General features: G+C 51.1%; 1 protein-coding gene across 1 annotated transcript in view; it reads right to left on the bottom strand.

The window, feature by feature from the left end:
- Window positions 1-11,215: 11,215 nt before the first annotated feature.
- Window positions 11,216-17,613, bottom strand: part of LOC308042899 (olfactory receptor 14A16-like) — a gene marked incomplete at both ends in the record, with an annotated part of 46,444 nt that continues 40,046 nt past the window's right edge. Inside the window, one exon of the mRNA XM_080348666.1 lies at window positions 11,216-12,126. Coding sequence (XP_080204792.1) covers window positions 11,216-12,126 — 911 coding nt within the window. The remainder of the gene's footprint in view (window positions 12,127-17,613) is intronic.

The raw sequence follows: 17,613 nt of genomic DNA, 5'->3' as shown, positions 1-17,613 counted from the left end.
GGGACAGTTCCTGTCCATGGGAGGAGGGGAAAAGAGTCCATCCTTGCAGCCCTGCCAGGGAGCAGCAGCGCTTGGTCGTCCAGAGCTGTTCCGGTTCCACTCCCACACTCTCCTTCTCATCCCTTGTGTTGGTACAAGGCCTGAGTGCTCTGGCAGCTTGGTCACCGTCCTGCTGTGTGTCAGCCCTGTGAGCGCAGGCAGGGACAGGCAATGGGCACTGCTGTGACAGAGCTGGCCTCAGTAACAGTACTTGCACAAGGAAAAGTGATCTTCTTTGGGCAGTGCATGATGGTTAATATCTTCTTGCAAAGTTTCTCGCAAGCTTATTCCTACAGAAATAGCCACAGATGAAACATCAGTGTGCAGCTGAACAGTGTGTGTGTGCAGGGCTGGCACACAGCAGTGTCCTCTCACAGCCAGGCTCCTGCCAGAGACCTGCAGGACCAGCAGAGCGGGGGCTGGGCTGTGCCCCTGTGCACTGGACACCCCGTGGAAGGAGCCCCAGGTCAATCAACATGGACTGGCCCCTCACAACCACCATTTCCAGCACTGGCTTCTCACCCCAGCTCAGAGGTCTTTGTCCCTCCATGGAATTACACTGAATGAGATTCGTGTTCACATTGTACAAATGAGATGTGAGCATGTACATCATGTATGTGAGGTAAGACGAACATGAGTGAGCTATTCCTTGGGGTTCCATGAAGGCCTGTGAGACAGACAGTTCATTGAGGTCACATTATTTTAGGACTAATATCCCAAAGGAAACCACCAGAATGCAGCACTGGGATGTGCTTCCTTGAACCGATGTCCACTCCTAATGACGACGGACATCAAAGATAAACGTAGAACATGGCGACGCACCACGGGGCTGAGGTGTCTTCCAACATTTGGGAATAGGAATAGGAGCCCAGGGAGACATTGTGACTCCTGCCTCTGTGTGTATAAGGGAAGATGTCTGTCCCTGAATATCTCAATGTGTTTTAAGAGTCCACAGGGCCAACTCAGATGTGGACACCTGACAGAACCCTGATATTTCTATGTGTGACTCCAAAGACAAACCCCAGTGGCACAGTGAGATTCATCTCAGCTCCCTTGGACAGGCTCATTGCAAATGTCCCTATTTGCTCCATCACCTTTGCTATCTCCATCACATGCTATTCTACACAGTCCTACACCTGCCCTTCTTTCCCTGTGGGAAATTCTGGATTGTGGTCTCAGAAGTGCCAGAGTGATCAGGGAGGTTCAGAGGTCCCTCAGAAAGGCAGATGTCAAACCCATCTTCAGGAATGGCAGGAAGGAGAACTGGGAGACAGACAGGCTGCTCAGCCTACGTCTGTCCCTGGGAGGTGGCCGGACCACATTCTCCTGCAGGCATCTCCAGGTAGTTGAAGTACAAGGAAGGAATTGTTGAACCCAAATGGGCAGGGGAAAGAAAGGCATGTTGAGTACATGGAGTTTTGCAAGGCCCCAGACATGGTCTCCTGTGGTGCCTTAGAGCAGATTGGTGAGATCTGGGATGCAGATGTGCATGTTGTGATGGGTGGAGAGTTGGCAGCATGACCAAACGCAAACATCATCAGTGGTACAAAGTCCTGTGTTCAGCCAGTTTCTTGTGGCATCCCTCAGTGATGAGTACTTGGGCCAACACTGTCCAATGGCTTTATTCTGCCTCTTCATCATGTCATGGAGCACATTTTCAGCTCCTTTGTGGAGGATGCAAAGCTAGACAGAGGCCTAGAACAACCTCACCTGGTGCCCCCTGCCTTGAGCAAAAGAGTGAGACAAGATGTTGTTCAGGGCTCTCTTCAAATCTGAGTTATTATATGGTTCAATGAGACTTTACATTGGAGAGGTGTTTGAAGACAGAAGATGTAGTCCTTACCAGTTAAAAGAATGAATCCTGCCTGCAATTGCTAACCTAAAACATGAAAATCCTCTCAGTTTTAGTCAGTCTGGGGCTCTAACAAAGATAAAAGTGATGTTTAAAACACCTAATCAGAACCTGCAAAGAATACTGTCCTTGCAGTGCAGACACTCTGGAGCCTGCACAATTAGCTGAGTCTTGTTTTAACATTTGTCTCAAGATGGTTACATAAAGTCTCCTGTAGCTGAGCTTTGTTCCTTTTATGCTCATTATAACACTAAAACACACACCCCCAGGGTGGGAGTCCCAGGCTCAGCCCGGGACCCTCTCTCAACAAGCATGTGTAGTGGTAAAATGATTATGTAACCAATGTGCCAATGCGTGAACACTTGGCTCTTTAGGACTGCCGGGAGGGTCTGAATGTAGGGATATGTGTAGAATAGATGTTCCTTCTCTGTCTGTTGTGCTGGTTTCATTCCAGTGTCCAGACTTGCATAACTCTGGAATAAAGAAGATCTTATCTCTGGGTGTGGGATTGGCTTTGCACTTCATGTAGTGAATTCACCATGAGCAACCAGGCAGAAGGAAAACAATAAGAAATAAAAGAGGTAGGAGAGGACATAGAAAAGGTTTCAACATTCCACATTCCTGTCAAGAATGCTTCTCCTCTCAGATCTTTAACAGGAAATAGATTTGATCAGTTTGATAAAACAAGCATAGTTTTATCTAGTTAGGTTGCAGCCCATAAGGAGGGGGATGGATGGGTGTGTGATTATGATGGCAGTTGAGTCTCCGAAACTCATAACTGAGTGGAAAGACTTTGGCTGTGAAGGGGACAGTGGGGTCAGTTCTGTGTCTGGAGGTGACAGCCCAGCAGCAGGGACATGGCTGGGAAAGAACCTCTGCCCAAGGGCCCACAGGTCTTACCCAGGAAGAGAGACGGATTGTCATGTCCATCCCACCTGAGAACATGACGGGACATCGGCAGGGACATGGTCGTGTCTGTCAGAGAAGCTGAAAGGTCAGCAGCACTCATGGGATTTAGGAGATCATGGCGAGGTGACTTCTCTCTGGTCAGGTAAAAGACCACAAGAAGCCTAACGGGTTGGGTTCCCTGCATGAAGGGCAGTTTATGAGATGGTTGAGCTTTTCTTGATAGTGGGAAGAAGTAGGGAAGAGAAAAAAGAAGTCTACTTGGAAGGTGAGGAATGGATATAAGGACGAAGAAATGTCACTGTAAGGGCAGTGCTGTGGTGCAAGAGGTGACCCAGAGGGAGCTGGATCAGCCCATGGTTTGTGTTAGAAAGAGCAGCCAGTGAGGATGCAGACACAGCAGTGAAAGTGCAGAAATGCTGGCGTGAGAGCAGGTGGGGAAGCGAGATGGGTGTCTGCAGCCTGCAGGGAAAGAGGGGCAGGGGTAGCACCGTGTAGAACAGCCTGTGGTGCAGATGGCAAAGGGCGCTGGAAGGGTCCCACAGAACCCAGGTCTGTGTCTCCTTGGCCAGGGCAGTTGTCTCTGCCACTGAGACCCAGGAGAAGACATGTTGTCCTCATGGCACTGGGGCCTCGGTGCCTCCTTGCTGCCCCATGGGGAAGCTGGAAGTTGTTGTAACAGTGTTGTTCTTCCCTGAGCCTTGCACACCCACATCCCACAGTCCCAGGAAGATCCTGAGTCGTGTATGAGGGACAGGATCCCCCTTCCCATTGCCTGGGGGTCATGGCTTTCCCTTTCTGCTTCAGAAAGTAAACCAAGAGGTTTCTCAGCATCATAGCTGAAGAAAAGACTCAAAGGAGACCTCATGGTGGCTACAGCTTCCTCACAAGGGGAGAAGGAAAGGAAGTTATTGATCTCTTCTCTCTGGTGACCAATGAGACAACCCAAGGGAACGGAATAAATATTTGCCGGGGGGGTCTGTTGCACATGAGGAGAAAGTTCTTCACCCAGAGGTGCTGGACACTGAACAGGCTCCCCAGGGAGCTGTCACGGCCCCAACCTGACAGTGTTCAAGAAGAGACTGGACAACGTCCTCAGACACACGGGGTGACCTGTGGGGTGTCCTGTGCAGGGACAGGAGTTGGATTCCATGATCCTTGTGGGTCCTTCCAACTCAGGACATTCATTGATTTTATGAAATACTAGATCAAAAGTCCATGTTTTCATTGTGCAGATGAGTTGTAAACATACACATCATGTGCATGTCCAGTGTGTGCATGTGGTGAGATGAACCCAAGGGAGCACAAATGCCATCAGCTATTCCTTGAGGTGCCATAAAGGTCAGTGGGACAGAGATGGTGTTCAGGGGTCTCTTCCAACCTGTGTTATTGTAGGATTCTATGAATCTTTTCCATGGAGATATAAAATGTCCCAGGCTAAATACAGCAGCTCCTCTGAGGAACATTTCTCCACTCAAACCCTTGATAGGAAATCTATGAGATACATTTGATGAAAGCAGCTTAGTTTGATCTGCTCACACAGTGGACCACAAGGAGCGTGATGGTGGGTACGATGTCATGTGGTCACTTGTGCCTCAGTAACTCATAGTCCAGTAGGAAGCCAATGGCTGTGGCGGGCACTGTGAGGTCACTTCTGCCTCTGCAGGGGATTAGAGAACAGCAGGAACACGACTGGCAAAGGACTGTGAGGTCACACACACGAGACGAGCAATCGGGCCCAATCAGCATGGCTTGATGAAAGGCAGGTCCTGCTTGACCAGCCTGATCTTCTTCTGTGACAAGGTGACCGGCTGAGCAGATGAGGGAAAGTCTGTGGGGAGTGAATCCGCCACACGGGCTGTGTGTGTTGTGTCCTTAGACTGCAGTAAAGCCTTTGACACCGTGTCCCACAGCATCTCCTGGAGAAGCTGCAGCTCATGGCCTGGGATGGTGTATCTGTGATGGATCAAGAACTGGCTGGAGGGCCAGGCCCAAAGATTTGTGGTGAACGGAGCCACATCCAGTGGGTGGCCGGTCATGAGTGGTGTCCCCTGGGCTCAGTATTGGGGCCAGTTCTCTCTCATCTCTTTATCAATGATCTGGATGAGGGGATCGAGTGCACCCTGACTATGTTTTCAGATGACACCAAATTGGGTAGGAGTGTTGATCTGCTGGAGGATACGAAGCATCTACAGAGGGATCTGGAGCTGCTGCTTCATTAGGCTGAGGCCATTTGTCTGAGGTTTAACAAGGCCAAATGTCAGGTCCTGCACTTTGGTCATAACAATCCCCTGCAACACTACAGGCTTGGGGAAGAGTAGCTGGAAAGCTGCCTGGTGGAAAAGGACCTGGGGTTGTTGATTGACAGCAGCTGAACATGAGCCTGCATGTGCCCAGGTTGCCAAAAAGGCCAATGGCTTGATGTGCATCAAGAACAGTGTAGTGGGCAGAATCGGAGGAGCGATCAACCCCTTGTACTCGGCACTGGTGAGGCCACAACTCAAATCCTTGGTTCAGTTTTGGGGCCCTCACTATAGGAAAGACCTTGGGGTGTTGGAGTGAGTGCAGAGGAGCGGGACAAGGCTGTTGAGGGTCTGGAGCGCAAGTCTACTGAGGAGCAGTTGGGGGTTCTGAGGCTGTTTATCCTGGAGAAAAGGAGGCTGTGAGGAGACTTTTTCGCTCTCTACAACTATCTGAAAAGATGTTGTAGCATGGAGGGTGTTGGTCTTCTCCTGAGTAGCAAGTGAGAGGATGAGAGGAAATGGACTCAGCTTGTTCCAGAGAAATTTCAGAATTGATACTAGGAAACATTTAGTCATGGAAAAGGTTGTGAAGCAGTGGAACAGGCTGCCCAGGGAAGTGGTTGAGTCACCATTCTCTGTTCCTTAGCACAGCTTCTAGGAGGATCTGTTCCATCATCTTCCCAGGCACAGGTAAGAGGCTGACAGGTCAAGTAGTTTTCAGGGTCCTTCTTTCTACAGCAGAGAAACACTGCCACACATCGCAGTTTAAAACGTGGAGACTGGACATGAGGAGGAAGAAATGTCACTCAAAGGGCAGTGCTGTGGTACGAGAAATCATCCAGAAGGAGCAGGAGATCAGTCCATGTACTTGTGTTTCCAGGAACAGAGCATGAGAGTGGAGACACATCAGTCAATGTATGGAAATACCAGGGTGAGAGCAAGGGGAGGAAGCGAGATGGGTGTCTACAGCCTGCAGGGAAACAGAAGCAGCTGAGGGACAGTGTAGGACAACCTGTGGTGGAGATGGCAAAGGGCACTGGCAAGGCTGGATGTCACCAAGAGAACCAAAGTCTTTGTCCCCGTGGCTATGGCCATCGCCTCTGCCACCAGGGCCTGTGAGGAGACACGTTGTCCTCAGGCACTGGGGCACCTCATGGCCTCCTTGCACACCCCCAGGAAGGCTGGGAACTGTCACAGCATTGTCCTTCACTCAGCACCACACAGCCCACATCCCCCTGCCCCAGGAAGAGCCCTGAGCAATGTGTGAGGGACAGGATCTGCCTTCCCAGGGGCTGGGGGTCAGGCCTTGGCCTCTCTGCTTCAGCCAACTAAACCAGGGTTTTCTCAGCACCTCAGCTGCCTGCACGTTTCCCTTTGTTTATCTGCCATCATGGCCTCCAATTCTCTGCTCTAATGAGTCCCTGGGGAGGCTTTGCTGGTACTTGCCCTCATTGGAACTCATTAATACTTCAAGGAACTTAGTACTTTTTTCTTCTGGCTTTGACTTCTGGAAAGGTTTGTGCAGTCTCCTCTCAGCACCTGAGTAATGTTCAAGGACTCAGCACCAAATGCACCATGGGGATCATTACACTCAAGAAAGCTCTAACAAACTATGTCTCTTGTAATTTCTTTCCAATCCTGTATAGTTAATTAGAGAGTTTTCTTTGTGTAATTATGGAGAAAGATTTCAAAAAGCTTCTGATAAAATGTCTTTCTATTGTAACGGGTGTATTTTAATACTTTTCAGCTTGGAAAAGATGTGATTGCAGCATTGTCTGATGTTGATCCAGGGTCTCTCCTAAGGAGGTCTGGACTGGATGGAGAAGCTGTCCCTTGAGGTCTCACACCGTGTGGACAACCTTGCTCCTCACCTCCCCAACCCCATCGTTTCTCTCATTGGCCCCCTGGGCCTTGCATCCCTTTTCCTCACACCAGACTTCACTGCAGTCTGCAGCTGGATGTGCCAGCTCCTTTGCACCAGCTCCCACCTGCTCTCCTTGGAGACCCAAGTGCACACAGGAAACAGGGACTTTACCCTTGAACAAACAAAATACAACTGCTGAGAGTCACGATTAAAGGTTAACACACTCCTCAACTGTACACCAAGGACAAGCTGCCACCACTGAGGTTCACCTTCTCCAAGGCAGAACCGTGCAAGAAATATTTTAGACAGAAAGGAAATTATAAAATAGACACAATAAAAGAGTTGGCTAAAGACAGAATTAGACAGACTACTGAAAGACAAGGAAGCTTTTAACTCCTTGAAGCTGAAAGCAGCAACTGGGTTGTTGACAAGTGTCTGAGTGATCAAACAGTAAGAGGAAGGGGAACCCAGAGAACAATCACAAGTGTTGTGTGCAGATCAGCTGCTGGAAATGGGACTTCAGACATGGTCAGTTTAGTCAGGGCAGGAGGAAATACCTGGAGGATGAGGGATATGAGATGCACAGATAAGAGAGAGAGTGCTGAGAAGGCAAAAGTAGTGGAGGATCAGAAGTTCTCCTCTTGTTCTTAATGTACATCCTGAAAAGTCTCATTTTGATCTAATGGGAAAACACTGATATTTGAAGTATTCAAAAGAAAGAAAGGAGAATTACAACACCAACAGTGTTTGATGTTTAAAGTTGCAAGAACACATTTCCTTCACTCTACATCTTTCATTTGGTTTCTTTTTCCCTCCATTTATAAAAAAGGTTCTCTAGATTTCTCTCCTACCAAAGCCTCCAGCATTAAGAAAGATAATCCTTGTGCCTTGTACAGAGCCGAAGGCACCAAACAATTCACAGCCATGGGCTGTCAGTGCCACTTTTTACCCTTGGCACACAGTGAGTCATGCTGGAAGCTGTTGGCCACTCTTGACTGATGGAGGAAAGAGGGATAAAAAGGTTAATTGAGCTGTTCTCTTTTTAGATGGCCATGTTGACAGTGATCTCAACAGACCTGTGTTGTCTGACTTTCTATGTGATCATAAGGAAAATATCATATTTATGTGTTGGTAAATATATAGTAAAATGTATAAGTGTGTCCAGTTATATTTCCCACCAGCACTCTCCAAGGAAGAATCTGCTGTTTTGATATTGTCTTTGTCACCCGTCCCCTGCCCCACTGGCCACGAGGACCAGGGTGCCCTCAGCCGCCTTCCTTATGCTGACCATATCTTTGGAGAAGCCCTCCTGGGTGCCCTTCCGTTGCACAGCCATTTCAGCCACTGCTCAACATTGGCTTTGCTGGCTCCATCCCTGCACCCCTAGGCCAGGTGTCTGTCTGTCTGTCTGTCTCTTGGGCAGCCTGTTCCCCTCCAGCCTCCCTGCACGTCCTTCTGCTGTTTGATCTCCTAAGTGAGGGGGTCCCTGTTCATCCACGCTGACCTCTTGCCAGGCCCTGCTGGACTCCCTGGCCATCAGGCTGGTTTCTTCCTGGTCTCTGAGGACATCACCCCTGAACAGGGACTCACAGCCTGTTTGTTCTCCAGGACAGCCAAAGCAGATCCTCCAGTAATGAAATCAGCTCTCCTGCAGGACTGCACTCTTGTTCTGCAGTTGTCCTGCTTCTCCACCATCTCATGATCACTGCAGCCATGGCCGCTCTCATCCTTCAGATCCCCAGCCTGATCCACCTTGTCTGTCAGTAGGAGACCAGCCATAGTCAGCTCATCCGTGTTTGTCTCAAAATGCTGTATTCCACACCTACAGGAGCCTCCTGGGTTGCTTGTGCCCAGCGCTGCTGCCCTCCTAGCAGACCAAGCCATGGTCCAACTTGCCATGTACTCGAGGACCTGTGACCATGAAGCTTCCTCCAAGGCAAGTCTCTGTGCACACCAGGCTCCCCTCTGCACAGAGCTCATCTCCAGCTCCTCATCCACCCGCCTGCCTTCCCGAGGAGCCCTGACCACCCCTGGCTGCCCTCCCACCACTGAGCTGTCCCACCAGGGCTCTGCAGTCCCCATGGGGAGCACGGTGCTGCCTGCCCAGCAGAAACGACAGTGCTGGGTGGGAAAAAGGAGAGGCAGGTGCAGGGGAAGTGTCTGGAGGTTGGCTGTGAGGTGACCCCTGGTGCCAGAAGAGGACGGTGCAAGGTGAGGCATCATGGGAAGGAGGTAGATTTTGAAGTCACATTTTTGAGAACAACCCAACTGGGCACGTGGTGAGTCAGGCCTAGTGATGTCTTCTGGATGCCGGAAAGCACACCCAGCAGTGCTGAGAACCTGGGAGATGGGAGATGCAGGAGAAGGGGAAGATGACACGGCTGGAGGTGGGTTGTGGTGCCACTTCTATTGCGGTTACCTGGGGGTACATGTAGGCAAAGCCAACATGGCTGGATTATCACTGGTGAGGTCACCTCATGACAGCAATGTGATTGGCTAGAGTTAGGCAGGTATGATGAGGTCATCAAGGACACCAGATGGGAAGGCTGCAGACAAATGCCTGTGCCCCTGGTGAGGCCCTGCCCTGGGTGAAACCACCTGTACTTGCCATGGGAAACTGTGGCACCTGCGTGAGAAGCTGAGGGATGTGAGGAGGGACCAGCAGTGTGGGCAGCTCCATGTGTCCCAGCTGGGCCTCACAGGCGGCTGTGGATGTGACCAGGTTGGCCAAGCGGCACAGACGGGAGCACTTCCCACAGTCTGGGCAGTCAAGTCTTGCAAGGCCATCAGTGCCTGGAGGAGCCACCAGTGATGCCGCTGAAGTCCCAGAGGAACAAGGCAATGGCATCCAAACTATCAAATTTAAGTAGAAGTGGAAGTAACCTGAACCCCACTGGGGAAAAACTAACTGATGATGGTTATGAATTGGGGAGGAGACTGGAGCAGAGAAAGCTGGATCGTGGAAGAAGCAGCCTGTGGAAGGGGGAGAAGGATTCAAGGGACAAGCTGCCCATGGGGAGGTGGCTGCTCAGTGCTGCTCTGACCAAGCCCCCTGCCTGATCACCATGGTCTGTACTGCTTACTAGACTGATTTCAGCTAGGATAGAGTTACTTATCTTCACAGCAACTTGTATGAGTCCATTTTACATTTGTGATGGAAACAGTGTTGATCCCACCGCATGTTTCAGTCATTGCTGAGCAGTGCTTGCACACTATCAAGGGGTTTTCTGCTTCTCACACCAAACCCACCAGCATGGGGGCCGGGGATGCACAAGAAATCGGGAGGGGACATGGCTGGAACAGCTGAACCAAACTGACCAAAGGAATGTTTCACAACATATGATACCATGGTCAACAATAAAATCTGGGAGAGGAAGGGACAGGAGGACATTCGGAGTGATGGCGTTTGTCTTCCCAAGTAACAGTCACGTATGATGGAGCCCATCTTTTCTGAAGACAGTTGAACACCCTCCTGGCAATGATGCAGTGACTGAATTCCTTAGTTTTCATTGACTATGTGGATAGATTTTGCTTTACCTATTAATTGTCTTTATCTCACCCCATGAGTTTTTATTTGTGTTTCTGATCCTCTGCATCATCCTGCTGTGGGGCAGTAAGTGACAGACTGTGTGGTGCTGAGCTGCCTGTCAGGGTTAAACTACAGAACTAATTAAACTGCTCCTGGCTCTTTGCTGTGTGAGTGGGCTCACTAGAGTGTGTGCGTTTGGGGGTGATGGTATGCACACATCTTCTTGGTCAATTCTAAGAGGCTAGCAAGAAGGAGGAGGGCCCCAGGATCTGGAGAAACACAGGGTTAGGATGGCTAAATGGCTAATATCTCTGAGTCTGGGCTGACCCAACCCCCAAGTCCACACTGGAGGGACCACAGGAGTGTGTGTGAGACTGTGGGTAAGTTCTACCTGGGATGTACAGACCACTCGTGCAACCTTCACACCAGCTCAGGGAGAGCTGAACACGGTCAGTACTGTTGCTCATGGTTGTGTAAGTGCTGCTGTTGGTGTGGTGGCTGTGAAGATGCTGTTTCCTGTTGGAGCTGGTCTGTGTCAGATTGTCTGTGTCCATCTTTGTTTCCCTGCAGATACCTGTTTCAGTGTGACACAGAGGATTTTTCTCTGGCTGTTTTTGGGGTGAAACTCCTGGGCTTGTTGTTGATATCAGCTTTAAAACAACAGCCAAATCTAGAGGAAATGCAAGGGAGAGAGATCATTTTATTATAGAAAGGCAATGAAAGAAAATAAAGAGGATAAAACAATCAATAGAGTACAGGACTGCATTGGGATACAGTAGAAGTCATTTGTGAAGAGTCATTGAAAGTTTATCAGCATCAACAAACATCCATGAAATCCCTTTCCTAATGGACTCCTTGAGCTCCCTGTTCCTCATGCTGTAGATGAGGGGGTTCACTGCTGGAGGCACCACTGAGTACAGAACAGACACCACCAGGTCCAGGGATGGGGAGGAGATGGATGAGGGTTTCATGTAGGCAAACATGGCAGTGCTGACAAACAGGGAGACCACAGCCAGGTGAGGGAGGCCGGTGGAAAAGGCTTTGTGCCGTCCCTGCTCAGAGGGGATCCTCAGCACAGCCCTCAAGATCTGCACATAGGACACCACAATGAATACAAAACAGCCAAAACCAATTAACAGACTAACCACCAGAAGCCCAAGCTCCCTGAGGTAGGAGTGTGAGCAGGAGAGCTTGAGGATCTGGGGGATTTCACAGAAGAATTGGCCCAGGGCATTGCCCTTGCACAGGGGCAGTGAAAATGTATTGGCTGTGTGCAGCATAGCATTGAGAAACCCAGTGGCCCAGGCAGCTGCTGCCATGTGGACACAAGCTCTGCTGCCCAGGAGGGTCCCGTAGTGCAGGGGTTTGCAGATGGCAACGTAGCGGTCATAGGACATGATAGTGAGAAGGGAACACTCTGCACCAAGCAAGAAAAATACAAAGAAGACCTGGGCAGCACACCCTGCATAGGAAATGACACTGGAATCCCACAGGGAATTGGCCATGGATTTGGGGACAGTGATGGAGATGCAGCCCAGGTCGAGGAGGGCGAGGTTGAGCAGGAAGAAGTACATGGGGGTGTGGAGGTGCTGGTCCCAGGCTATGGTGGTGATGATGAGGCCGTTGCCCAGGAGGGCAGCCAGGTAGATGCCCAGGAAGAGCCAGAAGTGCAAGAGCTGCAGTTTCCGTGTGTCTGTGAACAGCAGGAGGAGGAACTGGGTGATGGAGCTGCTGTTGGACATTTGCTGCCTGTGGGCATGAGGACCTGTGCAAGGAGGAAAAGGCAGTGACAAGTTAGGGGAGAGTTCTCTGGGGAAAATAAACATGCTGTTTCTCATGGAAAACCCCCTCCCAGATGGAGGGATGTTTCAGATCATTCTCTCTTTCTACCAAGTGAGAAAAAACTGTTCATCATAGCTTAAAACACAGCTTGGGCATCTGGTTTCCATGAACATACCTCTGGGGCAAGACCCCTTGAGTTGATGTCAGAACAAGAAGTGACCGACACTCGCACCCCAACCCCAGAGAGCAAGAGCACCAGGTACAGGTGGAGAAACAGGGAAGAACACTGCAGTGCTACCAGAATATAAAGCAAGGACAGAAGGGCAGACGGGCATGCTGTGGAACCTTCTCCTTACCCGGCTGTGCTGCTGCCACTCACATAATGACACTGTGGAGCAAGTACTTTTAGCACCTTATTTGTGTACCACGTTGCAGGAACCCTTCACCTGGAGGTCCAACTGCTGAGGTGGAGACTCATGACCTGGAGCCCATGGCTTTGGGGCAGAGGGTCTGCTGGGGAGGAGCAGAGACCAGGGGTTGCACTGGGAAATGTGTCTGAACTGCGAGGGATGGCAGGGGGGCCTGAATCCCGTCTCAAGCATTTCAGGTTGTAGCTCCCTCTCCCTGCCCATGTCTGTGCTGCCTGCAGCTGTGTGTCTGTCCCTGGGTCTGCTCCCTGTCAGTGGCACAGACCCCATCCCCCATCCCACCCGCTGTATGCTCAGCTCTGCCCTGCTCACACCTCCTGGCACTGCCCAGGGGCAGCTCTGTGTGTGCAGGGGCTCAGGAGCAGCTCAGACACGTCCTAATGAGAACTGGGGTCTCAGTGTCTTCTCCAAAGTGAGAAATAAATCCCCATCTCCCACTGCACACCCAGACGAGCAAGAGTGAAAAACTGAAAGCACAGACTCCTTCCCTTGCAGCTGTTCCTGTCTTGATGTCTTTGTTCAGAAGGACCCTCTGTCATGTCTGTCGGGGGATCTGGAGCTCTGAGCAGCCCTGACCCACACAGCCCCCTTCAACCCCACAAGCTCCCTGCCTGCCCTGCTGGGGGTCTCTCCTTCCACCCACAGTTGCTGCCATGGGATCTCCCAGGCAGGCTGAGCGCTGACCCTGGCAGGCGGCAGAGTCCCTGCCCGGCACAGCCCTGGGGTGCAGGGACCCTGCTCTGCAGGACAGCCCTGGGCACCCCTGGGTGCTCATCCGGCTTCACAGCTGTTCAGCATGGCCTGACAAGAACCCCGTCCTTATAGATCCCACAAGCTGTGCCTGTGCCAGTTTTAGGAGATGCCTTCAGGAGCTACAGCTGCACTGCCCTGCACCCAGAGACTTACCATGGCAAGGGCTGCAAAGGTTTCTCCTCCAGTGAGCTCTGAGTGATCCTCCCAGTCCTGACCACCTTTAATCTCTCTCTGCCTTGCTCGTCTGCTGAGATCCCCAGGCAGAGCCCTCAGCACTGCTGCGTGTGCAGAGGAGCTGCTCCTGGGCAGAGCTGTCTCTCTGCAGCGCTGCTGCTGCCATGAGCTCCCTGTGTCCCAGGAGCCCAGCCCAGCTCAGCAGCACAGGAGAAGCCCAAGGCCCTTTAATGACCCCTCTGGTGGGTTTGATGCTGAGTCCATGAACCTCAGACCCTGGAGGAAGGTGATGAAACTTCTCAAGAAGTCAAAGTTAGATTCTACCTCCAAAGTTTCTTGTACTGTTAATGGGCCCCACTGAGGGAATCTACTGAGAAACAATATCCAGGTTTCGTTAGAGAAGAAAACTGTAGGTCAGGAAAAGCAAAGTAAAGATACCTCTGATGCTGAGGAAACCTGGCTGTGTTTCTTTAACCAAAAGCCAAGCCCTGACCTCGTACCATGGGAAGTCAGATCCTGTCCCTCCCACGTTGCCCAGGGCCCTTTCTGGGACAATGTGATGTGGGGCTGTGCAGGGCCAAGGGCAGTACAATGGTCCCACACCTCCCAGGTTCCTGGCTGGGGACAAGGAGGCCATGAGGCCCCTGTGCTGGAAGGACAAGGTGTCTCCTCACAGGCATCAGAGGTGCAGACAACAGCCATAGCCAAGGGGAGAAGGAGCTCATGGCTGGTGGGGCTTTCAGCCTCTTTACATCCCGTGATCATCTCCACGACAGCCTGTCCTGTGCTGTGGCATCCCCTGCACCTCTGTCCCTGCAGGCTGGAGACATCCCCCCTGCTGCCCCACCTTGCTCTTGTCTGAGCATCTTCCTTCCTTTGCTGAGATCTCTCCATCCTCCCCAGCTGTTCCTTGAAGCACAAAGCCTTGGGCTGATGCAGACTCCCTCTGCTGACCTGCTCCACCACAGCACTGCCCTTCCACTCACATTCCTTTCTGCTCATGTCCAGCCTGGACCTCCTCAGCTGCACTTTGGGCCATTATTTCCTTCTCAAGCTCTTTCCCACTATGAAGAAACCTCCACCACTTCTGAAACCACCCTTCAAGCACTCTCAGGCTACTCCTGCACTGCTGCAGCCTCCCCAGCGCTGCTGGGCCAAAGCAGCCCAGGTCCCTCAGCATCCCACACCATGTGCACAAGGTGCTGAACCTGCCTTGGCAGAGCCCTGCACTCTGCAGTTCTTCCCTGCTTCTCCAAACTGGGAAGTCGCACACTGGCACACACCCGTGTGTGTGGGTCACACCAGAGCTGAAACGAATGGGATGAGAACTGCAGGTGTCTGGGTCCCCATGCTCCTCCTCATGCAGCCCCATGTGCAGCTGCCTTGTTCATGGTGAATGTGCACCACGGGCTGGTGTGGGGACCTTGTAGTGCCCAGGCCCTTCTCCTCAGGGCCACTGAGAACTCGTCATTTCATCTTGTCAAAAATCAGAGATTTTTGATGGGCGAACACCAGATATTCACAAGGTCTGGACTCTCCCTGGACTGAAGTTCCATTTGCTCAGCTGTTAATGTTTGCACACAGACGGCTTACCCTGATGAAGGTGTCTCTCCCAACATAACAGCATGAGGAGTTAAAGGACACTATAAATATAATCTCCTGGAGAAACAGTGGGTTTTTGGGTGTCTGATACTCATAATGCCAGAGGTCTGGAGTTTCTGATGTTTCCCTTCATATGGTAGAGCATTAGGATTACGTGGACCGCTGCCTGGGGACAGGTAATGTCAGCTGAACGTTGAGGAGGCAGCATGAGAGGGCAGAACAACATGGGCAGTGTTGTGGTGACTGGACATCAGCTACAGGCCCATTGATCAGGAAGAGGAATGACATGAGGCCTCCTTCAGACAAATGAAAGAAGCCTCACATTTCCAGGGCAGTGTCCTCGTGGCAGATATGCGATATCCCAGTATCTACAAGGTACCAGCCATCCAGGAGGGTTTGGAGCTCATTGACAACATCTTCCTGACACAGGTGACTGAGGAATCAGTGGAGTGAGGTGCCCTGTGGGACTTCACACTTACAAACCAGAAAGAGTTGGTCAGAATGGAACAGTCAGGGATGGGAAAGTGAAGCTGAGGCTCCTGGGAGATGATCACAAGGACAAGAGCAGGATTTCAGGAGAGCAAGCTTTGGCTTGCTGAGGGACCTGTTTGGGTCCTATGGGATATGACCTTGATGTCTGCAGTGCTTTTCTCTCCCATTTCCTCCCTCCTCTCTCCCACCTACTGTTGTGCAGCATTTTTTACCCTTTCTCAAATACAATATCCCAGAGGTGCTGCCAGCATCACTGAGTGGCTCAGATCTGGCAAGGAATGGGTCCATCTTGGAGCAGCTGAAATCGGCTCTGTCTGACATTGGTCAAACTCCTGTTGTCTTCTCAGAGACGTGACACCTGCAGCATAGCCGCACTCACCCCCAGTTCCAAGACTTTGCCATGTAAACCCAGTACAGTGTGACAATGTGTTGGGTGTTACAAACTACTTGATCATGGAGAAGAAATGTCTTCTGTCAGCAACATGAGGAAGTCACCAGTCAATGAGCAGGTTCCTATGGAGAACTGTAATTGCTCTGATATTCACTGGCCTGGCAAAGTGGCAAGTGCCAACAGTCCAGAGGATCTTGGGCCAACTGCTTAACATGTCTGCATCGTGGGCCAATGGGAGTGATGCTCACCTGGATCTGGAACTGCGAAACAAGGAAACCCTGGTGAGGGATGTGAACATCAGTGTCCACCTTGGCTGTTGTGACCAGGACACAGTGGCTCCCAGGCACCAGAGGGGAAGGAGGAAGGCCAGCAGCAGAGCACAGGCTGGTGGGCTCCAGAAGAGAAGACTTTGCGAAACTGGGGGGGGGTGATTCAGGTGGTGCCATGGGAAGCAGCTCAGAAGGGTGAAGGAGCTCAGGAAATCTGATCAGCCTTACAGGACAGGCTGCTCCAAGTACAAGAATGATCTATCTGAGAACCAGTGAAATGAAGCATTTATCTCGTGAAGGTGTTTGTCTGAACCGATGGAGCTGCAGGGCACAAAGGCAGCACACAGGAGGTGGAAGCAGGGGAAGCTGCAAAGGAGGAATTTAGAAACCTTGTCCATGGATGTGGGGATTATGCCAAAGCTGCCCTGGACTTCCTTACAGAAAAAGACCAGGGTAACATAGGCCTGCTGCTGAACTTCGTAAGAGTAGAATCAGACAGGACTGAGGTTCTTCATGGCTTCTTTGCCTCCATCTTCACCAGCAAGGTCTCCTGGGACTTGGTTCCTGAAGGCAGGAGTCTGGAGAACACCCAGCAGTGGATGGGGCTCAAGTCAGGGGTGACCTGAGCAAACTCAGACACCATTACAGAACAGGAGATGGGTCACTTGACCAGCTCCCCAAACACAAGTATCGCTGTGCTGTGGCACCTGAGATTGCCAGGAACACCCACCTCTTGGTCCAGAGGAGTGTGACTCCTCTTAAGGTGTCCTGGACTATCTCCTGATTCACATGGTGATTTAGACAACCCATTTTTCTGACATATTCAGTCTTTATCAGGAGACGCTCCATACAGATATGAACTGGAGGCTGCTGATACCATCTGTTCTGGAAAGGGAGGGAAGGGCGAGCAGGGAAGGGAATAGAAGAAATTTGGATTAATTGCTATTTATTATGCAAATTCTCTCTGTTTGGTTATTCCTGAAATCTCCCTAATCATCCACACCAGACTTGAAGCCTTTAGGATAATGATGCACAGAGCCTTGGCTTGTAAGAGCATTTTTGATGTTTATGAGCCCTCTGCTGCCATGAACCTGAACTGCAGCTACTGAAACAACGAACAAAACTCTAATGAAGTGAAAGGCAGAAGCAAACCCCAAGTTTCTGAGGGTGTTTGCGACCCCATGAAGGGCCATCACTGACATAGCTGTGAAGGAAACAACCAGTGCAGGTCCCTGTCCCTGGAGGCTGGCGAAGGAAAGACTTGGAGACACTGGTTCCAGGTGGTGAGG

Source organism: Nesoenas mayeri (genome assembly GCF_963082525.1).
Source record: "Nesoenas mayeri genome assembly, chromosome: 8".
In the NCBI taxonomy this organism is placed as follows: domain Eukaryota; kingdom Metazoa; phylum Chordata; class Aves; order Columbiformes; family Columbidae; genus Nesoenas; species Nesoenas mayeri.
Note: the sequence above shows the minus strand (reverse complement) of the source record. Positions and strands in the feature narration are given on the sequence as shown.